Here is a 27645-nt window from a genome sequence, read left to right as displayed (position 1 = left end):
GGGCATCCCCTACCCACACCTGGCTCTGCGCGCAAGGGGACGGCGAACGGCGGAGAGGGGAACAGCAGGGGAACAAATCCCTCCAGTCGGCTAGAAAACCGGAAGGGTGGCGGGCTGACACTGAGCCGGTGGAAATCTTTCTAGACCCCATCCTCAGCTAGCTCCTAAAGCCTTCCCCTCGGCCCGCTCCCTCCCCTGGGTGTGTTGGGGTGCGGGTTGCTGGGGATCTGGCGTTGGGGGAAATGATGAGAGAGGGAAGGAGGCAGGGCTGAAGGCAGGCGACCCCCAACAGAATGCCTCTGCTGAGTTGTCCTGTATAGAGCCTTTCCCATACGCAATCCTTCAGCTGCCCCAGCTTCCTGAAGACGCCCCTAAATCCACACTTGCTCAGGAGCCCCCCGCCGCCACCCCGGCCACTTGGTCGGGTCGGTTGTTCCTTCGGGTCTTCCTTCCTGCCTCTCCGAAGTCTCCCCGCCCCCGCCCCGCCCTGCAGGCTGCGGTCCCTTTAAAGGCGCGCTGGGCTGGGGCCTCCCTTCTCTCGAGGCGGACTCGGGAGCAGCGCCGACGCCGAGAGCTGCCAGCGCCGACGCCGAGAGCTGCCGGCGCCGCCGCCGCTAGTCCGGCATGGCCATGGCGTCCCCGGCCATCGGGCAGCGCCCGTACCGGCTACTCTTGGACCCAGAACCGCCGCGCTATCTACAGAGCCTGAGCGACCCCAAGCCGCCGCCGCCGCCGCCGTCCCCGGGCCGGTCCTCGCGCCGCTGCGCCCCCGCGCCTCTCTCCACTGCGCCCGGGGCGCACGAGGGACGCGGTGCCAGAAGGGCTGCCCGGGGGGACTTGGAGCCACAGCCCCGGGCTTCCCGACCCGCTCGCCCGCTCCGGCCTGGTCTGCAGCAGAGACTGCGGCGGCGGCCTGGAGCGCCCCGGCCCCGAGACGTGCGGAGCATCTTCGAGCAGCCGCAGGATCCCCGCGTCCCGGCGGAGCGAGGCGAGGGGCACTGCTTCGCCGAACTGGAGCTGCGGAGTGGCTGGGGCTGGTGTGACCTGTGCGGACGAGAGGTGCTGCGTCAGGCGCTGCGCTGCGCTAGTGAGTGTGAGGGCAGGGTAGGGAGGGGCGCAGGGGAAGACCGCAGTCCATGGGCGAGCAACTGCGAGGGGGCTGAGGCAGGCAGAGAGGGGGCACTGCCCTCTCTGGCTCCAGGGGAGACCTCGACTTTAACTGAGGTAGGTAAGTCTTGGAGACGCTCTGCGCCTTAGTCCCCTGCCCGGTATCCTCTAGTGACTGCCTACTGCGCAGGTATGCTTATGAGGTCTTTAACAAATACCTCTTCCCCAGACAGGTGCGCGCCTCGCTCCTCCCCAGACACATATGTACACACACAGACACACACCCGTAGGTTGGGGTAGATACCTGAAGCTACAAGGTCATTACCTAGTCTCCCGTGCACCTTCTTTCTTTTGTTGTAAGTTCTTGTGAGTGGGTTGTAAGGGCTGGTATTGAGATGACCGTTTGCCCCGTGCTTATTAGGGTGATGGCAGAATGACTTGTGCGTCTGCCTGTGGTACAGGCCCATGGTACACGCCTGCCTGTGGTACACCCCTCCTCCAGGGCGACCTGTTGGGTTAGGGAGGAGATCTGGTTAGGCTATGGATGGAAACAGGCTATGAGGTTGAAAGAGCCTGAGGTGACTCTGGATCTGTGCCCTCTCCTGCCTTCCACCTCTGGCCCCTCAGACCTTTGGACTCTGCTCTGATGTTTGGCTGTGCCCTGCCTCCTCCTAGGTCACTGCTGGAAAATGACCCAACTACCTGCCCTGTCCCTTCCTCCCCAGAGTTCTCAGGTCCCTCCAGCCTCCTCCTCAGCCATACTCTTCTCAAAGCCTGACTAAAACACTGGGCATCCAGTGTATAGATTTTCTGAGCAAATTTGCAGTATTCTTGAGGGTTTATTATTTTTCTCTTCCGACAGTTAGGTGTGTGTATTTCTTTAAGAGATGTCCTCTTCCTACCCCCCACCCCACCCCACATTTGCTGTTACCATGTTTGGCAGAGGATATCCATACCCATGTGTTTATACAGATAGTTTAAATATCTGGAGCACAAAGCACAGACAATGGTACAACCTCTAGAAAGCATCCCTGGAAATGGCTTGTGGCTTGCATCTTTCAGCAAAGCCTCTTCCCGCATGACAGCAGCCCCACAGCTACCACCCAGCTCCAGCATTGTACAGCAGCAACTACATCCACGTCAGGAAAACCTGACCTTGCCTCTCTCTGTGGCCAAGGCTGTGCAGTGTGCCTCCCACTGCAGCTGGCTTCAGGGAAGGAGAGCTCAGACTCTAAGCCAGGGTCAAGTGGAAGAGGACGATGGGAGGGGAAAGTGGTTACTGCTCCCTCCACCACCAGAACTCAGTTCAGGTGCTAATTAAAAAGGAAAGGGCAAAAGATATAGAGGTGTGTGACGTGGGTGGAAGGGCTGCTGTCACTTGGCAAATGTCCCCGACCTTCAGTAGAATCAAATGCAACTTTCCCACAGATGTGTTGGCAGCTTTTGCCCTCTCAAGGGTCCTGGGGTGCTTTACTGCATCCACCAACCCTGTCAACACAGCGAGGGGCAGTATCCTCGTTGTAATGGGTTTTAATGTGCCGGAATCCTGGGAGAGCCGCTTCATTGGAATTCTAGTTTGTATGAAGACATTGGGGGAATTCCCTGGCCGTCCAGTGGTCAGGACTCCGAGCTTCCACTGCAGGGGGAACGGGTTTGATTCCTGGTTGGGGAACTAAGATCCCGCATGACGGGCCACGAGGGAAAAAAAAAAAAACTTTACAAGCAAGAGCGAAAAAGATATTGGGGGACTATTTGGCCTATAGTTTTATGATTTGGGGGGTGTTGTGGATAATGGTGTCCATGTGTGTGTTTGTATGTGAATATGCCTGATTCTCCATAATTAAATGAATTTATGCCCACTTCACATTAGATAGTTTCTGGTGGCAGGAAGCACCAGATGCACGGGCATGTCCTCTGACTTTGTGTGTGACTTGGTGGTCCCCAGCCAGGTGGGTTAATACCAGCCAGGGATGTCTGAACACCAGAGAGGGAGCAGAGTTGGAATCAAGGGGCTATAGAGAGGAGCCTCTGTTTGTTGTTATTAATATTTAACTGTGGACCTGTGGCTGGATGGGAACAGTTGAGAAATGTTCTGATGGCTGGCAGGTAGAGACACAGCCCGCCAAGCTCACCAATCATCTTTCTTTCCGTTGAAGTTCTAATTCCATGGTGGGGTTGGTTTGTTTCATCTTTGTTTCTAAAAGCAAGGGTCAAAACCATGACTTTTGAAAGGCAATACTCTGCAGTGCCTAAGCGAACGGCCTGGACCCAGAGACCTAGGTTTGAATCCTGACTCTGCCTCTTGGTCTCTGTGTGACCCTGGGCACCTCTGTGTTCTGCTTCCTTGTTTTAGAAAATGGGGATGATTGGGAATTCCCTGGCGGGCCAGTGGTTAGGACTCCGTGCTTCCACTGCAGGGGAAATGGGTTCGATCCCTGTTTGGGGAACTAAGATCCCACAAGCCTAGCCTCGCTCCCCCCCCAACAACAAAAAATAATAATGGGGATGATAACATTACCTTCACGATCGTGTTAATGTGAGAATTAAATGAATTAATGTATGGAAAGGTCTTAGAACAGTGCCTGGCAGAAGGCAGTATAAATGTTTAATGCAATATGAGTGGTATTATCCCCTCTCCTCAAGCAGCTGTAACAATTTGGGCTCCTGACGCTTCTTAGGTTCACCTTTCCACGCAGTGAGTACAGTTTTCCACCTCTGCTTGGTTGCTGAGCTGAGTGGGAAAGAAGGTGCCTTGAGCATCCCAGGCAGTGTGGACGCTAACCGTCCTCTAGCATTGCCACTCCTGCCTGCTGAGGCTGACAAGCATTACCCATGGCTTAGAGGTCACGAAGACCCAGGCGCCTTGTCTTTGTACCACTTGGCCCCAGCACAGCGCAGTCTCAGTAAGTAGTGGTTGATGAGGGTGGTTGCCTGTTGTTACCATTAAATCCCCCTGCTCTTGGAAACAAGCAGAAGAGCCGTGGGTATATACGTGACATCTGTCTGAGCAGGAGGCTGACACTGGGTGGGGGCCGTGTTGGCAAAATGGGCTTTTAATAAGGGAAGCTTTTAGAAAACTGTCTTCCCACTGTCTGCCTGCCTTTTTAGTGAAAATCCCTCTAACTTAAGCTTACCCCTACTTCAAGGTCTGTAACTGAGCTCTGGTTAATGCTGGATTTGCCAACAGGAAAAGTTCAAAGTTAATATTCATTTCCAGGATTAAAGAAGTCATGTTTGTTAGATAGAGAAGGAAATCCAGTGGGGATTGGGAGGGGGAGAGAGAGGTAGATTGTATGAATTCGTGTGTGTGTGGTGTGTGTGTGTCTTGGGGTGGGGGCAGTTGCAGCAGGGAGAGCCCATTTCCAGCCTTCCAGGAGGGATGGTCAATAACAAACAACCCTTAAAACTCTCACAGGCTGCCCTATGGCTTTGTTCTCAGGGAATGTCCCTTACAGGTTGTGGACCCTTTCTTCTATAGAAGGCACATGGAGTTGACCTTTTACCTTTCATCACATTTTGGTGGGTATGTTAGCCATCCTGGATCAAGGAATGCTCTGGAAAATGGGGAAAGCTAAGTCCAACTCAACATTCAGGGAGGGATGTTTAGACATGCCTTGCACGTTGCTAGTGGAGCCGGTCCTCTTTCGAGAGGGTGCCATTCAGAGCTGTGAAGTGTTACGTGATTGGGATTATAGGGTGGAAGGGGGACCCTGGGGCTCATCATCCTGACCTTCCCCTCCTGTGATAGACTTGAATTATGGTGTGAGTATGAGGTGTTTGCCATGGAGCCCGCAGGGATGGGGACAGGGGCCTTCTTGGTGAGTGAGGCTGGTATCTCACAGAGCCCCTTGTCCAGACGTTGTAGCTCTGTCTCGTCGCTGCATCAGTGGTTGAGCTTAACCCACCTCTCTGCACAGACTGGACCCACTAATGTGACAGCCACAGGCTCCTACAAACCCACCCCCTGTCATGGGTTCTTTGTAGGAGAGGCTATGGGGACATGGACATTGAGTGTCCCTGCGGCAGACCCAGGAACCTTGGGCACTTGGAAAGTGTTTTATTTGTCCAGGATACTAGGTAGCACTGAATTATATGACTTGAAGTATTTTCATTAATTCAGGACCATGTTTGGCTTTGGAGGTTAGGAAAATTAAGCCCTGAAATGGTTGTTTTCTTGTTAAGAGACAGTGGAATCCCCAATCCCTCCCCTGCCCCTGGCTCTGATTGGGGTTTTCTTCTTGGGGAACGTCCTAGTGGAGTGGGTTGCCGGCGGACAAGGGAGGACAGAGAAAGGACCTGGAATGCTTTGACAGAGGCCGTTTGAGCTCCCCAAGCTGTTACTCTGTTTCCTCTCCTCCCTGCTTCCTGTATTTTCAAAAGATGAAAGTGAAAGGATTAAATGTGGGTTTAATTTTTTCCCCCCTATTCATCAGAGCATGAAATTTTCTGATTATTCAGAAAATTACTTATTCGAGTAAGAGGGGCTCGAATCCCAGGTACAGTCAAAAATGATTAATGCCACTTGTCTGCCCGCCTAATTAGACTTGGTAATGAACGTGCGTGCTCTCCTGCTGATCCTGCGGAGTCATTAGGTGGAAGTAAATTGACATCTCCCCTCAGCACTGCGGATTTGAGCCGGTACCCTCTCTCTTTTCCCCAAGTTTACCAGTGAATTCAGCCGGTGCCAAGCCTGGCAGGTAGGCCCTGAGTGACAGGGAAAAGAGAGCCCCCAGCTGAAGAGCCCTTCCTAGCTGGTGAGGTGACCCTCCTGCCTCAGGAAGCCGGCTTCTGCGTGGTGACAGGGGCCAAAGGCTCAGGAGAGCGGCTGAGGCTCAGGGCAGACCCAGCCTAGAGAGTGAGCACGGCAAGAATTCTTCACAGGTCCACGGTGCCTTTTCTCTGAGGAGCACAAAGGGTTTGCATACTGCTGCCACGCTCATCCTCAGAACAGATTCATGAGGTCAGGATGCAGGGAGGCTTCTGCCGAGGTCTCACGTGGAGAGGAGTCGCCCGTCCATCTGGCCAAGGGGCAGGGGAAGGTTAGACCCTCATGTTGGGCAAACCCGACTGGCCTTGAAGATGGCCTCTGACTGTCTCGGGCTGTCAAGCCATTTCCCTCCTTTGGTCCGTGCCCAGCATCTCTGGGACAGGGGCCGCCCCCCGCTGGGCCGGCCGTGGGAGCGTCCTGGGTCTTGCTTCCCAGGTGCTCTCCCACGGGGCTCTCGCTAGCTCCCGACACCCACCCCTCCCCCCTCAGTCTCCCCGTGGAGGGAGCTGCGTGCTGCCTTTGCCCTGCCTGCTGGGGTGCTATGAAGGCTGATGAGGAAGCTGGAAGCACATCTCTGGCCTGACCAGGGGCCCTTCCTGTTTGCATTCCTCTGATGACAAGGTGAGAATTCTTTGGCAGGTGAGTATTTGTGGGTGTGCAAAGCATGCAGACAGAACGTTCCGCCTCCCTCCATCCCGGCTTCCAGCAGCACCAGCTCGTGTAGTCCTCTCACCCACCATGGGCTTGCAGATCTGCCGGTGCCCGTGGCAGGATGCTTTCTGACCCTCCAGAGGGCCTCGTCCCACCCTGCCACCCACTCCTCCCGCAGGCTCTGTTCGGCTCTCCCCTGGCTGGGTCGGGAAGTGGTGGGAGGCCGCCGACCCTGGGAAGGCCAGCCCTGACGGGAGAGAGAGCTCTGCATTTAGTCACTTTCGGTTTTTTTCCAAGAGTCTTGGCAAGTTTCTCTACATCTTCAGGGCTGGATCTCGGGGCTAGGAGGAGAGCAGAGCCAGCTTTTAGGCTTTGGGGAATGAGCAAGGAGGCCGAGGTGATGACGTCAGGCAGGGCAGCAGGCTCGGTTCCCGGGTTGAAGTGGAATAACATCGGTACCAGGGAGGAGTCAGAGGGAGAGCCACTCCAAGGTCAAGACTGTCTTGACTCAGACCTAGGGGGTGATATTTGGGTGTCCTTTGAGGTACCCTAACACCATGCCGAGGAGACATGGGCAGGGCCTGATGGACCCCGAGAACTCTCCATGGTGTGGTGGTGTTGGCCAAAGTGGCCAACAAGTTCATGCAGGGCCTGTTCTAGCCCGCCCGTGGTTCCTGGCATGGAGAACATTCTTGAGAGATGCACCCATAAGAAAAGCTGTGACATTTGGTTCTCTTTTGCCTTTTTGGAGAGGAAGGAGAAAAAGCAGCAGGGGTCTGTCCTGGCACAGTTGCCCTGTGCCCAGCCTGCTGGTGGAGAGTACTCTGTGCTAGCTGAGGGGTCTGTGACCCCTGGTTGCTGTAGTGCATCCCAGATTTTCTTCAGGATATTCCTACCCACCCCTATTGCCCTAGCCTCATTGAGGGCATCAGGGGGAAAGCACAAGCGGACATTGTGCTGCGGCTTGGGAAGAAGGGTGGTGTTGGAAAGTTCAGTCAGTTCCTGTGTATCACTGGGTGGGCAGGCAGGTGACCGGTATGTCCCTCACCTGTGACCACAGTGAGACTGGGTCATGTTTACCCTTCAGTGGAGGGCCTGCACACCACCTTCTGCTCCCCATCCCTGTTTCTTTCTTTCTTTCTTTCTTTCTTTTGCGGTACGTGGGCCTATCACTGTTGTGGCCTCTCCCGTTGCGGAGCACAGGCTCCCGACGCGCAGGCCCAGCGGCCACGGCTCACGGGCCCAGCCGCTCTGCGGCATGTGGGATCTTCCCGGACCGGGGCACGAACCCATGTCCCCTGCATCAGCAGGTGGACTCTCAACCACTGCGCCACCAGGGAAGCCCCATCCCTGTTTCTTGAACAAACACTTCCAGGGCAGAGCAGATCTCACCCAGATGTCTGCAGTGGCTGTTGGCTAGTGCTGCTAGAACGTGAAAATGTGGCTTACGTGAACCTTTCCGAAATCAGACCACAGGTTCAGAAAAGTCAGCCTTGAAAGAAGAGCGATGTTTCTCGCCCATTTTGTTTTTTATCCTTTTATGGTTTGTTTCTACCGGATGCTGGATCTGGGAAAGAATTGTCGTGTTTGCTGAAGATACAGATTGGTGTTCTGTGAGCCTGCAAGGATGGAGATATTCATATGGAACAAGAAATACTGAGAATGGCCAAGAAGTTGTGGGAACAGAGATTACTTTTATCTCAGAGATGACTTGGCTGTATCTAAAGTGTTTTCTTGCCTACTGGCTCTGCTGTGCCTTGCGGTGCCCTTGTGAGGCAGGCAGGGCTGGGTGAATCATGGCCATCTCACAAATGAGGAGAGAAGTCACTCCCTGGCATTCAGGGAGTCAGTGACTTCTCTGCGATGACCTGGATCATTAGCAAAATCAGCACCAGAACCCGACATAGCATTTTGCCCCATGAGCTAATGTCATTGAATATGCACGTTAATGGAGTTTCCTCATTCATCTGCTTCCCTTCTGCCAACGAACGCTGAAATGTCCATAAAAAGAGGTACAGAAAAAGAGGAGGGTGAACCAAGGGGCGGGTAAGCCATGTGCAAGCTAGAGGATCAGTCAGGTCCTGGACAATTGAGAGCTGGCGCACTTCAGCCTGTTTTCCATGTGGGGTTTTTAAATAGGTTTTCAGCATGTATAAATCATGAGGTCTTGAAACAAGAGGTGAAGTTTTTCTTAAATCATAAAAGAATCAAGTGTGTCTGTCCCCTCCCCACCCCACCCTTTGGTATTAGGTGTGTGTAGGGGAGGTGGGCGTGGAAATGCAGGTTGAAGACCTTTTCCTGGAACTGAAAAGATCCTCCTTGTCAGGACCCAGGGTTCATGGCACAGGACTAATCATGAACCAAAGAAAAATTAGGTTGTGTCTCAAAGGGGACAGCTACGGGGCAGAAGAATTGGATCGGGCCTGGAAAATAAACTGAGGTTTACACGATGGCCCTCCGCCCTGTCCCAGGCAGTGTTGTGGCTGAGCGAGGGGCAGCAAATCTGGGGAGAGCCCCCCACTCCCACCCCAACTCTGTGTGCCTCCAGGTCAGGCTCACATTTGGGTATCGTCACTTTTCTTGCTGACTTGGAGGAAGCTGTTTTTTCCATTCAAGTTGAATAGAAGCTGAAGGTTTTGTGGTTTCTGTTGAAACAATTATGTCCTTTCTGCAACTGAGGAAAGTATTAAAAATCCAAAAATAAACCTCAGAGATGCCTTACTATTCAAATGGAACAAAAGAGTCCAGCTGTAACTTGAGAGTTTTTAGAAAAAGGGGTTGAGCGTACTCTCTGTAAATGTCTATTCTAGTGATGAGTGTTTTAAAAAGCAATCTGGGAGGACCTTTATATGAATAGAGTTTCAAGGTGAGAATATGTTGTAACCCCAGCACTTAAGATGGTGAAGCCTGTTTCTTCGAGTTAGGTTCGCCCTGGCTGGAGGTCAGAGGGTCAGTGCTTAGATGTTGGGGCACCAGGAGGTCACTGTGTTCCTCCTGAAATATCCGTACAGCAGAAATTCTATCCAGGTTTTCTAAAAGTCAGGAGTGAAGATTCTAGAACCTCCCAAAGCCCCATCTGGATTCTCAGCCAGTTCTTTCCTGCTGGCTTCCCCAATGGCTTAACCTGTCCACAAAATCATCTCTGATGAGGAAAAGGAGAAGTGAGATCAGTATATCCTCCAGCCCAAGTGGGGCATTCAGAAGGGATTTTCCCCCGTGACACATGACTCATGATTTAAAGTTTCCCAGCATGTGCGTGTCCTCCTCTGTGAGCATGGGAGTGGGAAAGCCACCCTTGCCTGTGCTCAAGCAGGTGGGAGTACCTGGGCCCTCGTGAAGATCTCATGTCCCAGTGGGGCCAGGAATCTGGGCTCCCAGCTTCACGTGGCGGCCCCGGTGTCATCTCAGGACCTGGACTCACGAGCCTCGTCTAGGCAGAGCTCCTGGGTAAGCTAGATGATCACAAAACAGACCACTGGCAGCCCAGTCCCCCCCACCGCCCCGCCGCACCAAGGAAGCATTAGGGAGAAAGACCCAGTGTCCCAGCCCGAGGAAGGCGGCATTTGGGGGCATCTCTCTATTAAATAGATGACTTGTAAACAGTGTGCTTTATTGTTCCTGCACCAAGGACTGAGGGCCTCAGCAGGGAGGGGTGATCTAGCTGGGGCCTCCTGGCCAGAGATCCTGTGAGGGGGCAGGTGATAGGGGAGCCTATTTGGAAGGTCAGGTGCAGCTTGGGTTTGCCCTACCGTTTTCTTCTCTCAGTGGCCTGAGGGCCTGGCCTCTGGGATAGGATGCCGTTCAACATTCTCTGTGGCCTGGGGAAGAACCACAGCACAAAATGGTGGAAGCAGGTTGGCAGCCGCACGAGGGCCAACAGGGCTCACATCTGAACTCATGAGTGTTCACCTTCTGGACCCAGCACTAGGTGACCAGCCCCCAGAGGTGTAAATGCAGCTTCATCGGCCCTCTGTGGTGCCTTTCCTCTAAAGGACAGCGCCCCGGCTTCATCTGAAGCTGGCCCCCAGTGGCGGTTGGCGTGTGACTTTTGGAGTCTCTGGGCAGCGTGGGAGCAGGCTACCCTCCTCAGCGGTTTTCCTGGAAGGCTTTGCTGCCTGTCCAGTGCCAATCGCCCGTCTTGGCCTGGGTGACAGGGCCTCTGGGAACTTCCCCACCAGGACTTGGTTGCTTCTGGGAGTCACTGTTTAGGGGACACCCTGTGAGCCCCATGTTAGGGCAAGAGAACAACCTTTCTGTCCTCTTCATGAGGGACTCTATTCTTTTCTTCTCTTCTCTTTCTTATTCCTACTCCTGTTGCCTCTTTTCTGCGCAGGTATCTGCTCTCAGATAAGTGGTCTGACCCTCTTAAGGCAGCACCGCTTCCTATGGGCCTGGGCAGCTGAAAGCCCTTCCCCCGTCCTGGGCTTAGCATAGGAGGATGTGAATTAGTGCGGTTGTCCCTTGGGAGCCTGTACAGCTGGTAAAGCGTTATTAATCCGACATCCCCAAAGAAATCCATTAAGGAGTTCATGGGCCAGGCACCAGCGTGAGGTAACGGATCACTTCTGTCGTCTGTTGAAACTTTGGAGACATTGATTTTCAGACTCACAGGCGCTCCTGAGAAGTGAGGCCCAGGGCAGGCTCTTTCTGCAGCCTGTTTGGTGGGGGCATGTTTATCTTATCAAGCTAAAAGCCCCAGGAATAGAAAGTTTTCCGCTGGGGGGAGGTGGAGGGGATAGGACCTCAGCTGGGAAGAGAAGGCATCGGGCAGGCTGGCTGGTGCCGGCCCGGGGTCCCCAGTGCCCGTGACTTACTTCGGAGGAACAGGGAGGCTGGGCTGATTTGAGCAAAGCCTGGCTCACACGAGGCCCGGAGTCCTCCCCGGGCCAGTGACTCCCCCCTTCGTCACTCTGTCCCTGATGCCAGGCCTGGAGAGAAGCTATTGATATCCCGTAGCCCAGCGGGATGACCGAGGGCCGGGCTGAAGAGGCGGCCTCCACCTGCTTCGGAACGGTCACCTCACGGCTCCAGCGCCTCTTCCGCAGGCTCCCTAAGAGTCATTTGGGATCAGTAAAGCTCCAGGCCCTCCAGAGGTTCCATCCCAAGGCCCGGCTTCCTCGAGGTAGGTCTAAGTCATTCCAGGTGGGGGTGCTCAGGGGGGGCTTGGATTCGGAGGCCAGGCCTACCTAGTGGCCTGTCCCATGGACAAGGCAGTGCAGGAGCCCCCTGGCAGCCCGGTACTTAATGCTGCGCTCAGCACCACTCCTTGGCCCCCCTGACTCCCCAGGCCCAAAGCTCAGGTGCTGCCACCCTGCCAGGTTTAGGTGGAACTTCAGAAGCCTGTGTTGGCCGTGGGCTTTAACAGCCTTTCCCTGACTGAGAATTAGGGCCAATCAGTCATCCTAATCTGGTCCCTGAGCAGGCAGAATATAGATGGGCATCTTGGGTGGCCAGTCTTTTCCATGCTGCCCATCCTGTAGCTCCCAGGGGCATCACACCTTGCGAAGCTGCTGAGCCAGCCTTCCGAGGACCCCTGAGCAGTGAAGTTTCCTAGGCAAAGGCATCTCACCTGCATGGTTAGTGGAGGTGCCTATGGGGGGCACACAGGCAGACTGTGTGGGGCTACAGAGGCTGCAGGCGGAACACAGCTGGACAGGAGCTCCAGCTTCAGGCAGTGACTGGGCTGCAGCCTCCTTCCCGGAGCACTAATTAGGGTGAGAACAGCCCTTGCTGGGGAAGGATAACGGGACAGTGTGGGCTGAGTGAAAGGTGGGGAGGAGAGACTGTAGCAATTCAATTTTCATAGAATCTGAGGTCACTTACTCCTTTTTTCAAACGAAGGAGGCTGAGGCCAACAAAAGTTGGTGGCAGCTCCAGGACCAGGGTCTTGGGCACCTGCCTTCCAGCCTAGCATTCTTCCTGCTGGATCAGACTAGCTACAGCATCTTATATTTCTGCAGTGCTCTTCTGCTAAAGATACAAGGGATTTGTGTTTGTTTGGGTTTTTTATTTGTTTTAAATATCATTTATTCCCTCCAGATCTCTGTATGTTAGGGGTGGGAAAAGGGTTATTCTGTTTCACAAATGAGATGGCCCAAAGAAGTCAGGCCCCTGGCTAAGGCTTAGAGCTGCACAGTCAGAACTGGAACCCCTCACTGCCGGGTTCTACTCATCTTACTGGCCTCTAGCTGCTTCTCTTCGATGGCTGGATCTTTGGAGCACATCAGCTTTCCTTGGGTTCCTGGCCCCATTTGTCTCCATGCTGTTCTCACACACATTTGGGGACAGGTGGACATTTGGGTGGGTCCCAACACTGAGTCTTAGGGATGGAACTAAACTAAAAAGTCATCTCTGGGTTAAGTTTGTGAAAGCAGCGTTTGAAAGGCAATGTGATCTTAACTGTGGAAAATGTAATTTTCTTGATTGCAGTTTTACATCTTGAAAGGTGGGAATTTCACTTCCACTAGATCTAATCCCCATTTGGAGACAAATACTGTTTAGCCAGCCTGAATACTTTATCCTCATCAATAGCCCAATACATACTGTGACCCTCACGCAGAGGACAGCTGGAGACTGAGTTCCTCGATTTAATGTTCACTCGTGTCTTCGTGTCCATCCTCCCTCCTGAAGAATTATTCAACAGAGCATTTCCTTTGCCCCTTTGCTCTTCAGCCCAAGGAGTTACAAATTTAATGAAATCAATCAGGCCTGGAGTGGCAGCATTAAGGTCTGGGTAAATACTGCACCGCAGCCTCTGCTCGTTTAACTTGTGTTAGCATTTGGGTTGAACTGATTGGAAGAGGAGGGGCGAGACAGGATGCTCAAAGATGATGGGAGTGGTAGACTGTGGACTGTGGACTCTGCAGTAGCTCTGTGAGTGACCTGTAATGTAGCATTTAAGAGAATGGGCTTGGAGCCAGGTCAAATTTTTAAAAACATTTTATTGAAGTATAGTTGATTTACAATGTTGTGTTTAATTTCTGCTGTACAGCAAAGTGACTCAGTTATGTATATGTATTCTTTTTCATATTCTTTTCCATTATGGTTTATCACAGGATATTGAATATAGTTCCCTGTGCTCTACAGTAGGGCCTTGTTGTTTATCTATTCCATATATACTAGTTTGCACCTGCTAACCCCAAACTCCCAATCCTTCCCTCCCTCACCTTCCCTCCCCCTTGGCAACCACAAGTCTGTTCTCTATATTTGTGAGTCTATTTTTGTTTCATAGATATATTCATTTGTGTCGTATTTTAGATTCCACATATAAGTGATATCATACGGTATTTGTCTTTCTCTTTTCTGACTTACTTCACTTAGTATGATAATATCTAGGCCCATCCATGTTGCTGCAAATGAGCCAGAGCAACTTGAGCCTGGACTGTGGATGCCAGGTGGTAGGGCCTTCCTTGTACAGATTAACCTCTCTGAGCCTTAGTTCTTCCCATTGTAAAATGGAGCAAAGAATCCCCATCTCAAGCAGGTGTTGTGTGTTAAACGTGACATTGACGGAAACCATCCGACATGATGCTGGTCACTGAGCAGGCCCCTCGTCGGCAACTGCTCCCAGAAAGACTTTTTTTTTTTTTTTTTTTTTGCGGTACGCGGGCCTCTCACTGTTGTGGCCTCTCCCGTTGCGGAGCACAGGCTCCGGACGCGCAGGCTCAGCGGCCATGGCTCACGGGCCCAGCCGCTCCGCGGCATGTGGGATCTTCCCGGACCGGGGCACGAACCCGTGTCCCCTGCATCGGCAGGCGGACTCTCAACCACTGCGCCACCAGGGAAGCCCCCCAGAAAGACTTTTAATGATGGCTCACACTGGGTCATCCGTGCAAGCCCCCAGCACGCTGTCTGCTCTTCTGTCTTACCTGGGCCAAGGTGGGCCTCCCACGTCTCAATGAAAGAGATAGGGTTTGAAGGTTTGCCCAGGCAGAAATAGAGGAGGAGCACAAAACTCTTAAACACATTCTCTGGAAAAATTCCCATCATTGAGTTTACTATGTCACTTAATTAACAGGCAGGGGTTGGATTAGCCCACCGGGCGTCATTAGGAGCTAAGCAAGCATGCTGGCAAGGAGCAAGTCGTATGTCATTTTAAAAGGCTGCTCGGGGGGTCATTGGGATACAGGCCTGGCTCTCTCCAGAAGTCTCTGGTGGTCCTGGCTACAGGGATACAGCTGTAAAGAAGCCTTTGTATGTCTTCTGCAGAGAAGGCCTCAGACGTAATCTATTTACTTTTCTCCTCCTGCAAAAGTCTCCTTTCACCCGGTTGGTTGATGGTCAATTGATGATTGGCACTCTGAAATCAAATGACATCAGAGCAGGTGTGGAAAAACCAGTTGGATGCAGCAGCCTGGCTGTCCCATAAAGGACTGAACCTCTCTGCTCCTGGCCTCTTGTGACCTCCCGGCACTCGGATCGGGCGTACCTGTGCGCATGCACCTGTGTGTGCATTCACATCTGCACACCTGTCGAAGCTTCATCCCCTGCCCTGTGGTCTGCAGATGCCGAGGTGGGACTTCTTGCAAAACTATTTGGCTGTCCTTATCTTTGGGGTCTGTGGAACACTACCAAAAATATACTCAAGCTTAGCAAGAGGCTAGGCAACCCTTTGCCCCCTCTCTAAGATGGTGTTTGCTTTAAAAACAAAAGCTAAAAACCAAAAAAAGCCTTCACGTTCCTCACTCCACCTCTGCCCCTCACTACTAGGCCCACGTCCTTTCTCTGCCAGCTGCCCAGATTCCTCCGTGTGTCTCCTCAGGGGCCCCAGGGATGGGTGCAGGGGGCTCTGAGCCCTGGAGAGGGGGACCCCACCTGCTTTGTCTCTCCTACACCCAGAGCGGAGTGACACATGCTTAGAGGGAGCGGATGCCCCTTCTGAGGTGACCTGAGCCAAGAGGGCATCTGGCAGCTCCACACTGGCCTTAGTTTTCATGGGCTTGTTGCTGTTTGTAAAATTCCCTTAAACCCAACTGTCTACAGTGTTTTATTTTATTTTTTTAATTTCTATTGGAGTATAGTTGATTTACAGTGTTGTGTTAGTTTCAGGTGCACAGCAGAGTGAATCAGTTATAGATATACATACATCCACTCTTTTTTAGATTCTTTTCCCATATAGGCCATTACAGAGTATTGAGTAGAGTTCCCTGTGCTATACAGTAGGTCCTTATTAGTTATCTATTTTATATATAGCAGTGCGTATATGTCAGTCCCACTCTCCCAATTTATCCCTCTTCCCTGCCAACCCCCCCTCCGCTTTCCCCCCTGGTAACCATAAGTTTGTTTTCTACATCTGTGACTCTATTTCTCTTTCGTAAATAAGTTCATTTGTATCATATTTTTTAGATTCCACCTATAAGTGATATCATATGGTATTTGTCTTTCTCTGTCTGACTAACTTCACTCAGTATGACAATCTCTGGGTCCATCCATGTTGCTGTAAATGGCATTATTTCATTCTTTTTTATGGCTGTCTATAGTGTTTTAAAATATTTTTTCTTAAGGTACTCTGGCAATAGGAGTTATCTTTTCCTGTGGTGACAATCAAAACAGGATTTTAATATCTGTATTAAAATATATAACTTTGAGTATATATAGACATATATGTATATATGTGTGTGTGTGTGTGTGTGTGTGTGTGTGTGTGTGTGTGTGTGTATATATATATATATATATATTCCTTTCATCCACTTGTTCCGTTTACACAAGCCTTTGGATATAACTGGCTGTCCTTTGGAACAGTACTTGACCTCTGGTAGGCCCCCAATAAATACATGTTGAGTGGATGCATGCTTGCACACATGAAAAACTGACTAGTAATTAGGTAGGTGTGGAAAGATAAGAGACATAATTGTCATAAAAAGGTTTAACTCTCTCTCTCTGAGTATGTGTGTCCTGGTGGGTGCACATACTTTAATTGTCCCTGTTCAAATATTGTGCCATGTCTTTGCACTTCTATCTTCATGGTCACACCCTAAATACAACTTGGACCTTTTTGGATGTGGTGTCAGAGGGTCCAGATGACAGGTCTCCTACAGACACTTGCATGTGAGGAATGAGGTTCATTTGGCTTTCCCACCCTGGACCCCACCTCATGTCATTTACTTGTACATTTTTCCAAAATCTGTTGCCTGCTACCACTATCGGCCAAGGGGAGCTTTTCAGAGATGCTCTGTAATATTGCACTGAGGGCCTGCAGACTCGCGTATCTCTATTTTCTCCATCCACATCTCCTGATCATTTTCATGCATAAGGCCCCAGCACCACAGCATCAAAATGACAATAAAATGGGGCACATCTCTTTAAGGTGCTTGAAGCATCATTGGCAGACATAAAGCATATAAAATATAATACCAAAAATTTCAGTCAACTAAAAGAATAATTAAAATTACAAATAGTTTTGCTGTTGTAAAAAAATGGAATTAATTTAAAAGTAGAGTTAATTTTAGACAACCATGCAATTTATAGTTACAACAGAATGTAAATATCATAAACATTGGAAGTGTAAATAATATAATAGAGTGAAAATCAGGGCGTGTGGGCAGCGTTGACAGGAGGGAGAGTTCTAGCGTAGTCCTGGCAGGGAGTTAGTTAATACTATCTAAAGTGGAAGCATGAATTGTTAAAAGTAGATTCAACCCTATTAATTTTTTTTTTTTTTTTTTGCGGTACGCGGGCCTCTCACTGTTGTGGCCTCTCCCGTTGCGGAGCACAGGCTCCGGACGCGCAGGCTCAGCGGCCATGGCTCACGGGCCCAGCCGCTCCGCGGCATGTGGGATCTTCCCGGACCGGGGCACGAACCTGTGTCCCCTGCATTGGCAGGCGGACTCTCAACCACTGCACCACCAGGGAAGCCCAACCCTATTAATTTTGTTTATAGTTTTAAACATATATACACATCCACACAAGACAGGGTGAGGGGCATGGTTCAGGGTGTAGCGCCCCCAAAGAGTGAAGTGGCATGAAACAGACCACACGGGAAGGTGCCCTGGGGTCAGGCCCTGTCCCCTGCCTCGCTGGTCACAGGGCGGACACACCTGACACTTCCTTTGCTCCCTGCATCATCCATCTGAACTTGCCGGGAACTGTCCTGCCCTCCCTCCCTCCCCCAGCCCCTTGCACTGAGGGCCGGCAGACTCGCCTATCCCTATTTTCTCCCCCACCCAATACTCTTGGCCTAGCCTGACCGCAGTGGCTTCCCTTTGTTGGTGCTTTCAGCCTAGGGGTGTGTGGTTGTGTTGGAGACAGATGAGTAATGGGCCTGCCCGAGAGGCACACCCACCCCCGTGGGGCAGGATCGTGCCTCTGCAGGCCAGCTCGTGCGCCAAGTTTGGGAAGAGGGTGCAGGGGTCACATCTGGCCTGCTTAGAAATGTGACCACCAAGAAGCCAGGCTCAGGGAATAAAGAACGGACCCTTTAGATCCAGGGACCAAGGCCCCAGGAAGAATTTTAATACCTGCTTTGGCCCCTGAGCAACAACTCAGCAGGACCTTTTGCCTTTCCCTTGAGTACAAAAGGGTGGCTTGAAAGTGCGTGTCACCCCTCCAGCCCTGCCACACGCAATGCTGTTAGGTGATTTTGTGAGAGAGTGTGGCCCAAGGTCTCGGGGTGGCCTCATGTCCTCAATCCATTCAAGGCTCCTCAGCACCACCCCCCCCCGGAGCACTTTCTCCCTCGACCTGCCTGAGCTGGGCGCCTGCTTCCCATAAAGCCCACCCATCCCCGCCCTCCATTTTACCTGGGGACCCAACATCTGATCAAGACTTGAGCGCATTCAGCAGCATTCCCTTGCGGCTCTTTGCACAAAGACGACACCCCGGTGAGTCCAGCCGTCCACAGGAAGGCTGGCTTCTCTGACCCGGGACATGGGCCTGGCTTCCAGGCCACTCCTCTACCATAACATTGACCCTTCCTGTTGGCTTCCTGGCCTGCCTTCTGTCACAGTCTGTAGGGTGTGTGTGTGTGTGTGTGTGTGTGTGTGTGTGTGAAGTGTGCGCAGGGGCAGTTGTGTGTCTCCAGGCCCTCCAGGCTGGGGTTCGGGGTGCTGGGTGCCCTCAGGGTTGGCCTGTCCTCTGAAACAATGAACTACATTATATGGTCTCCCTAGAGCTGGGGTTCAGGCTCCTTCCTGGAAACATAAAGATGCAGATGTCCTGAGCTGGATGTCTGACCCCAGGGGTGGGGAGTTTCCATTCTCTTGCTGCCAGCCTCACTAGAAGTTTAACCAGGAGTATGAAAAATGTATAGATTGTGTTGATTTTGGCAATGGCCACAGCCCTCCAAGCTTGACGAATCCGTCTGTCTACCTTCCCTCCCTCCAGCATGACTCATCCTCTTGTGTCTCTGCCTCACTCCCCTGGGCCATCAAAGGCAGGGCTGGAGGCAGGTAGGGGCAGGTAGGAGGAACTTAGGTGAGCAAGAAAGTTCATGATTCTTCTTAGTTAATACGTTGGAAGAGGACCCCAAACTGAGAGATTTGAGGGCTAGCATCACATGCTAAGTCGACAGGAATCCGGCTACCCAGACTCAGGAGTCCCAGGGTTGAAAGTGACAGCTACCATCTGGTGCAGGCACTGTTGGATACTTCACATACACTCTCTCTAACTTTGGCAACACATCCGCTGGCAAGGAAGATATCATTACTTCCATTTTGCAGATGAGGAAATTGAGGCTGAAAATAGATTCCATATTTTACTAAGTTAAGTAAATTGTCCAGGCATCTCATACCCAATTAGAAACAGGGCTTGCATTCAAACCCTGATCTGTGTGGCCCTGGAGGCCAGATTCTGTGTACTCCGAAGCTCCTGATTTAGTGTTTTGCCACTTGCACCCTTTCTAAAAGACCTCTATCATGCACATTAAACAGTGTGCTTCAGGGGCCACACGGCCTGTCTGAGGATGCCTGACTTAACAGATGCCAAGTGGGTGCATTTTGGTGCTCAGAGCCTCTGTGCATTCTGAACTCTCCCACCATCCTCATCTCTCCACGCAATGGGGCAGGTGGCTCTGTTTGGGTGTCACGGGGAGCAGAGTTGCAGAGGCTGGGCCTCTGCGTGGGGAAGGCCGAGCGCCCACTACTTGTGGCGCTTGACCTTGACTGAAGAGCTGGCCTTTCTGGTGCTCTGAGGAGCTCAGCGCAAGAACCTCCGACTGCTGCCCAAGTAGTTCATAGTCTCCCAGAGATGAAGGGGCCATGGATGGAGGACCAGTCCAGAGCAGGCAGACAGCCCATGTGGGTTCTCCCAGGCCGAGTGGCTTGGCTGAGCTGGGACTCAAGCTGTGAACTGGCACTTCTCAGAATGAGGCAGAGGCCTTGGGGAGGGACGTTCTTGCTGTTACCTGCTGGGCCGAGGAGAAAGCACTCCTTGCCCAAATCCCTCTGACCCATGCTCTCTTCCGGCCTTGGGCCCCCTAACCCCCATCCCTAATAAAGCCCATCCCTGGCCTCAAATAGTGCATGGTAGGGAGGACCAGGACCAAACGGAGGAGATGGTTTCCCAGAAAACAGGGCTATTGAGAAGCAGCCATGTGTGATAGATTTCCCTTCGCAATTCTGCCACTCACCAGCCGTGTGGCTCTCGACAAGTCTCTTAACCTTTCCAAGCCTTAGTTTCCTCATCTCTAAAATAGGAGTAGAAGAATGGAACTGGAAACCTACATCCACGTGAAAACCTGCATGCAGGTGTTTACAGCAGCTTTATCCATAATCGCCCGCTCTTGGAAGCAACCAAGATGTCCTTCATAGATGAATGCGTAAATAAACTGTGGTCCATCCAGACACTGGAATAATATTCAGAACTGAAAAGAAGTGAGCTCTCAAGTCATGAAGAGATATGGAGTTACCTTAAATGCGTATTCCTAAGTGATAGAAGACAATCTGAAAAGGCTACATAGTGTATGATTCCAACTATGTGACATTCTGGAAAAGACAAAACTATGGAGAGAGTAAAAAAATCACTGGTTACCAAGGCTTTAGTGGGGTGAGAGGGATGAATAGCGCACAGAGATACTTAGGGCAGTGAAACTATGCTGTGTGATACCAAATGGTGGATACATGTCATTATATATTTGTCCAAACCCATAGAATGTACAACACCAGGAGTGAACCCTAATGTAAATGATGGACTTCAGGCGATAGCGACAGGTCAGTGTAAGCTCATCAGAAAAATGTGCCACTCGGATGGGAAATGTTGGTACAGGGGGAGGCTGTGCACGTGGTGGGGGGGCAGAGGGTATACAGGAACTCTCTCTATACTTCTGCTCAGTTTTGCTCTAAAAAATAAAGTCTGCTTTTTAAAAAACAGGGGTAGAAACATGTCATACAGGCATAGTACTGATAACGTGAAGTCATGTATATAAGCTGTCTGACACATTGTAGGTAGTGAATAATGGTAGCCGCTGTCACCACAATGTGGGTTCATGATTTTTCTTTGTACCTTTAGTAAAGAATATATATTCATTATAAAAGAATATATATTCATTATAAAATATATATTAGTAAAGAATATATATTCATTATAAAATTATAAAGAATAAATATTTATTAGGACTCCCCTGGTGGCACAGTGGTAAGAATCCACCTGCCAATGCAGGGGACACGGGTTCGAGCCCTGGTCCGGGAAGATCCCACATGCCGCGGAGCAACTAAGCCCGTGCGCCACAACTACTGAGCCTGCGCTCTAGAACCCATGAGCCATGACTTCTGAAGTCCGCGTGCCTAGAGCCCGTGCTCCGCAACAAGAGAAGCCACCGCAATGAGAAGCCTGCGCACTGCAATGAAGAGTAGCCCTCGCTCGCCGCAACTATAGAAAGTCCGCGTGCAGCAACGAAGACCCAGTGCAGCCAAAAATAAATTTTAAAAAAACAATATATTATAAAAATTTAGACTATAAAGAGAGGAAAAACACTTGAAATCCCATTACTCACAGCAAGCATATCACCTGCCTTCCAAATTTCTCTCTATGCATAATATATATGTAAGTATGTGTATGTTTTTATATAATTAGGATCACGAAACACAGCCTTTTTCTCTTTCAGTAATATGCTTGTGGACATCTTTCCAAGTTGACCAATCTACATCATCTTATATAATGGCTAAATATACCATAATTGTAGCTGGCCCCCTGTAGATGGGTGTGCAGTATTTCTAGTATTTTGTTGCCATAAATAACTGTGTGATGAACCTTTTAGTGGAGGCGTATTTAGATACAAATAAATACACACTGAGGATAAATTCCTGCAGGAAATTGGTACCACCAATAAGGCAAGAACCTTCTCATTTACCCACATCCTCTTTAATACTGGAAGTTATCAATTTTGGTTAACAATTTTCTTTTCTGAAACTAGAGCAAGATTTTAGAAGTTCAAGTATTGGAGGGGATGGGTAGGAAGGCAGAGAGGAGAGACATCCCAGGTGGGCAAAGGTGCCTCTCCGAGGTGGGGGAGAGTTGCCCCTCACCAGGCTGCATACACACCTGGCACCTCACCTCTGCAGGGAGCCGAGACCAGGGGCCTCCCTTCCTCAGACTGGGGAGAGGGGCTCAATGGGGTCTGAGGATGCATCAGAGCCTTTTTTATCAGGACTCAGTGGAGGTCTGGAGAAAGGTCAATGGGCAGTGATGGGATGTGCACAGACGGGCTTCCGGGATGAGGATGCCAGATGCTGTGGCTACTGGTGAGATTGACTAGGATTTTAGCCAGTTAGTATGAATAGCTAGTATTTATTGATCTCTTAGTTTGTATCAGGTGTTGTGTTATGATTTACGTAATTACCTCATCTAATGCTCTTAGCAACCCTGTGAGGCAAGTACTGCCATCGGCTCCATTTAGAGAGGAAGCTGAGGCACGCAGGAGTTAGGACACTAGCCTAGGGGTAGGTCAGCACTCACACTCTGGTCTCTCCACTTCAGCAAAAGGCAGAAGACCATTCATTCCTGCCTCTGTTCACTCAACCAATTCATACTAACCCCCTTCCAAATGCTTAATAGTGGCTGGTCCTCTTGAACACTGAGCAGGGTCCAGAGCAAAGGGCTGGGAAAGGGTGGACTTCAGGAGCTGCAGCCCTGGGGGCTTAGAGGGGCGTGTGGTCGCAGAGGACACTAGAAGGCCTGAGGTCCGAGGGGAAATCTTGGACCCATGTGGAGAGAGGTGCTTCTGGCTGGGGGAGCAGGGGGTGTCGAGGTTGCTGGGTGCAGTGGGGCTGCAGGTGGTGAAGCAGGGCTGGGCCGGCCTGGGACAGACAGGCACAGAGAGCATTCTAGGTGGTCTCTGAGTGGACATGGTTGGTCTTGAGTGGAGGGACCCCCAGCACAAGAATGGAGGACTCTTGAAGAAATATCTGAGAAGGGAGCCAAGGCAAGACTGAGGACTGTTCCCACTGACTTGCTCGGAAAGACCTTACTCATGCTTTTTAAAAACTTTTGTAACATTGTAATTTTCCAATACACTTTTTTGTGTGTGTGGTGGTGGTGATAGTGGTTTTTGTTTGTTTGTTTTTTAATTTATTTTAAGTAATTAATTAATTAATTTGGCTGCTCTGAGTCTTAGTTGCGGCAGGATCTTCATTGTGGCATGTGGGATCTTTAGTTGTGGCATGCAGGATCTTCATTGTGGCATGCGGGATCTTTAGTTGTGGCATGCGGGATCTTTAGTTGTGGCATGTGGGATCTAGTTCCCTTACCAGGGATCGAACCTGGATCCCCTACATTGGGAACGTGAGTCTTAACCACTGGACCACCAGGGAAGTCTCTTTTTTAATTTTTTAAAAATTTATTTTATTGAAGTATAGTTGATTTACAGTGTTGTGTTAATTTCTGCTGTACAGCAAAGTGATTCAGTTATATATATATATATATATATATGTATACATTCTTTTTCATATTCTTTTCCATTATGTGCTTTTTCAGATTTCTCTGTAGTGCCTAAGAACAAAATTATTTTAAAACTAATCTATTTGTGTGCTTGGTTTGGAAACGGCTAGCTAGGGGGAGCTGGTGAGACTACAGATGACCCACCAGCAGCTCGGTGGGGCGGGAAGGAATCCACACCGCAGAGTAGTGTTGGGAGAGGTGGGATGGAACATTAACTGGGGGCCTCTGTTCCCAGGCCTCCTGTGCAGTGCTTTACCTCATGGACCCCATTTAATCCTCATGGCAGCCCTATGAACAGGCTATTATTCCCACTATATAGCCGAGTAAATCAATGATCCGAGGAGTTCAATAACTTACCCAAGGTCACAAAGCTGGTTGAGCAGTGAGTGGAGGCCAGGCCTTCCTCCCAAGTCCATCCTCTTTCCATTTTCCCGTAGCACAGGCCAGGTCCTGAGGGGGAACGGGGGAAGTGGTAAGTTTGTTCTGAGGTTGACCTTGTCCAAGAAGGCCTGGGGTACCCAGAGCATGGACACAGGGCTCCTGGATTCAGAGGCTGTCATGCTTCCCCTTGGGCCTCAGTAGTGGCTTTGGCCATGCAGGGTGAGAAGCTGCTCTTCACTGACCTGGGAATGACCGCAAGGGAGGCCTATGAGCTCATTGTAACCCAGGCTCTGAATCCTGGGAACCTGCCCCATCCTCACCCCACATCCTGGCTTCAGCTGGAGGAGGGGGAGAGTGAAGTGGAGAGGGCCACACTATCTTGGGATCTTGCATACAACCCTGGGGTGAAAGGGCCTTAAGGGTTCCTTATCAACAGAATGCCTCTGGTTCAGAAAAATTAGCCTCTTTGTGTGCCTGTGTGTGTGTGTGTGTGTGTGTGTGTGTGTGTGTGTGTGTGTGTGTGTGTGTGTGTGTGCATTTGGCAACTGGGGTCAGGCAGGAACTAACTAGGGCAGCCCTGGGGACTAAGGGGAGGTTTGTAGCTTTTGCATTTTGGAAAACAATCTCCTAGCACAGTTCCATCTGCTGAATTCACCTCCTCTGGGCTGAAGTGGAAGAAAGACTGTATCTTTGGACATAGGTTGCCATGGCCTCTGGGCCTGACCTCCTTGTTCGAGATGGTGCCTTTGGTGGTGACCTTCAGGGACCGAGAAGGCCAGGAGCAGGGCTAGTAGAAGTAGGGAGGTGGTCCTGGCCTCAGCTCAGCACTTCCTGGCCTCCTTCCTCTGCCAGTCTGCTGCTGACCTCTGGAGATGGTGTCCATGAGAAACCCACATCCGTTCGAGACTAAGGGCTCTGGGTTCCCAATATGACCCAGGGTCTGTGTTATGGGTCGAATTGTATCCCCCCCCTCGCAAAAAAAAAAATATGTCGAAGTTCTAACCCCCAGTACATCAGAATGTGACCTTGTTTGGAAACAAGGTAGTTGCAGATGTAATTAGTTAAGAAAAGGTTGCACTAGAGTAGGATGGCCCCCTAATTCAATATGACTGGTGGCACGTGAGGATGACCATGTGAAGACACAGGCATACAGGGAGAAGGCCATGGAGATGGGAGTGGTGCAGCTGCCAGCCGAGGACAACCAAAGACTGCCAGCAAACCACCAGAAGCTGGGAAGAGGCAAGAAACGATCCTCCTACAGGCTCCAGAAGGAGCGTGAGCCTGCTGACAACTTGATTTCAGACTTCTGGCCTCCAGAACTGAGAGACAATAATTTCAGGGGTTTTTTTTGTTTTTTTTTTGCAGTACGCGGGCCTCTCACTGTTGTGGCCTCTCCCGTTGCGGAGCACAGCCTCTGGATGTGCAGGCTCAGCGGCCATGGCTCACGGGCCCAGCCACTCCGCGGCATGTGGGATCTTCCCGGACCGGGGCACGAACCCGTGTCCCCCGCATCGGCAGGCGGACTCTCAACCACTGTGCCACCAGGGAAGCCCCAATAATTTCAGTTTTAAGCCGCCTAGTTGGTGGTGCTTTGTTATAGCAGCGAGGAAACCAGTACAGCCTAGGTCTGAGGGTAGCGCACAGGAGCCCTCTCTGCATCCTGGCATACAGTTCCCTCTTTGAGAAGGGCCCCTCTGTGCTTGTGTCTCCATCATTCCTCCTATCTTGAGGGAAAGATGGCCTGTGGGGGTTTAAGCACTGGGCTCCAGTGGAGACAACCCTGCCTTGGCAACCTCATGAATGTCCCCACTCAGAGCACATGAGGCCTGCAGGCTACTGGTTGTGGCTGGGGGGGCTTGCTTCTGTGTGTGGAGAAGGGATGGGGACTGTGACCTCATCTCTGCTGGCCTAAAAGCCCTGGGCTTAGCATTTCCAGGGGCCAGGAAATATCAAGACGTGCTTCAGTGGTTTTGCTACAGTCTGAGATTACATGGTCTGATGGGACAGGCTCATTGGTGCTCAAATGTGCTTTTTATAAAATCCCAAACCACTCCTCTTGGAGTCTTCTGTTCCCCCTCTCCGTCCAGCTCAGCGTGAGGCTGTAAAAAAAAAAAAAAATGTTCCTGTGGTTTTGGTGCTCTGTGTGTGTGTGTGTGTGTGTGTACACGCGCACGCATGTGTGTCAGCGAGAGGCAGAGCACAGAGAGACAGACAGAAATGGAGAGATTCAGATGCACAGGTGGACACAGAGTGCCCGTGTCTGCAGCACACAGAGTTGAAATAGGAGACTGGAAGACTTCTTCCTTTCTCAAGACACTCTCCCCTTTGGGAGCCGGTGGCAGCTCTCACTTGAGGTAGAGCTGGCGAGTTTCCACTCCTTGGCAGCCCCGGAGAATTCTTCATCGCTCAGAGCTTGGCCAGGAGCTGGATAGGTGTGTCCCAGGAGCAGAGCCCAGACAATGCCTCTCTGTGTGGGCTCTGGCCTCTGTGCTCCCTTATCAAAGCTCTGGCATTTCTGGGCACTGCGGGCAGGGGAGATGCGGTCTGCACTCCACCTGTGCCGTTCACCCCCACCAGGGGTGAGGCCGTCCTCGCGCCGGGCAGAGATCTCCTACTGGGGGAGCCCAGGAATGTGTGTGGGCGTGGGCGGGGTTACGGTGCGTGGCTCAGAGTGAGCTGTACCCATCCCCTCTCCAGGTGAGAGCATAGCTCCTCCGGAGGAGAGCTGGGAATGCCCAGAAGAGGGTGGGGTGTGAAGGAGAGGATGTCGCGTGGGCCTCACCTGCAGGCACGAGGGAGGTGAGCAGTAGGGCTTCTAAATGCCATCCCAGAAAGGTGGTCAGGACTTCAGACCACTGAGTCAGAAGGTTGCAGGCTTCTGGAATCTCTTCATGTCCCCACATTTGCTGGGTGCTCCCCTGCAGGCATTAATGGCAAAACCTGTACAAGGAGTGTGGTCCAGGTGCTCATCTTTGGGGATGTAAGGGAAGGGAGCGTGGGGGTCTCTTTCCAAAACTCCCCGAGAGCGTGGGGAGAAGAGGAGACCCACCCCTGCCGCCACCCCACGACGGAGTGCGCTTCACAGCTTTAAAGATAGTCCCAATGTGCCGAGGTTTTGGAACTTGTTAAAAGGAAGGAAAAGAGTGTCAGGAGGCTCAGCCCTTATCAGCCAAAAGTTGTCCCCTCGTCCCCAGGTTATACAAACAAGTCCAGGCTGTCGTGTCCCCTGCCACATCCCCATGCACCTGGCATCACAATCGAGCAGCCTTCTCATGGAGACTCCGGCAGCCTCCCTCAGCTGGGCCTCCTGGCTGAGCTGTGGCACCTCCGGGACAGGTGACCCTGGCGGGCCCAGCAACTTCTGTGAGAACCGACCTCAAATCTGAGCATGTTGCCTGCTGATGGGCTTGTGTTGATTTCTCTTGCTGTCCACCTTTTCTTCACTCCCATCCTCCATACACACTCCCCTCCCCTTGCCTGCCCCAGTCTCTCTGCCTCCTGCGCCCTTCAACTTCACCTCCCTTCTGCCGAGGAGGCTCCAGAGAGAGCCCTGAGGAAGCTGGAGACTGCTCGCGGCCTTGGCTCTGCCACTGAGCTGTGTGTCGTTGGGCCCCTAACTTTACCTCTCTGAGACTCAGCTTCCCCATCTGCGAGGTAGTCCCCCAGACTCTTTGCAACTCTGATCATTAAGTCTTACTTCCGTGGAGGTGAACATTGTCTAGGAAATAAACGTGTGCTTTTCCCCGAAGCACCTAGTTTTGGACGTTGTCTGTAAGCTATGTCAGCTGGGTTAGAGAAGCCACCCCACATTTCTAGATGGGGCAGGGTCAGAGACAGGTGACAGCCCTTCCTGTGGATAATAATACTTT

At 51.4% G+C, this 27645-nt stretch overlaps 1 protein-coding gene across 2 annotated transcripts in view; it reads left to right on the top strand.

Annotated features, from left to right (window-relative positions):
- The first annotated feature begins 624 nt into the window (after nucleotides 1–624).
- The window catches only part of RASSF5 (Ras association domain family member 5), a 70653-nt gene continuing 43632 nt past the window's right edge, over nucleotides 625–27645 (top strand). For both annotated transcript variants that reach the window (XM_024750908.1, XM_024750907.1), the window contains exon 1: nucleotides 625–1087. In XM_024750908.1, the coding sequence (XP_024606676.1) occupies nucleotides 625–1087 (463 nt within the window). The remainder of the gene's footprint in view (nucleotides 1088–27645) is intronic.

Source organism: Neophocaena asiaeorientalis, unplaced genomic scaffold (genome assembly GCF_003031525.2).
Source record: "Neophocaena asiaeorientalis asiaeorientalis breed wild unplaced genomic scaffold, Neophocaena_asiaeorientalis_V1.1 scaffold67, whole genome shotgun sequence".
In the NCBI taxonomy this organism is placed as follows: domain Eukaryota; kingdom Metazoa; phylum Chordata; class Mammalia; order Artiodactyla; family Phocoenidae; genus Neophocaena; species Neophocaena asiaeorientalis.
Note: the sequence above shows the minus strand (reverse complement) of the source record. Positions and strands in the feature narration are given on the sequence as shown.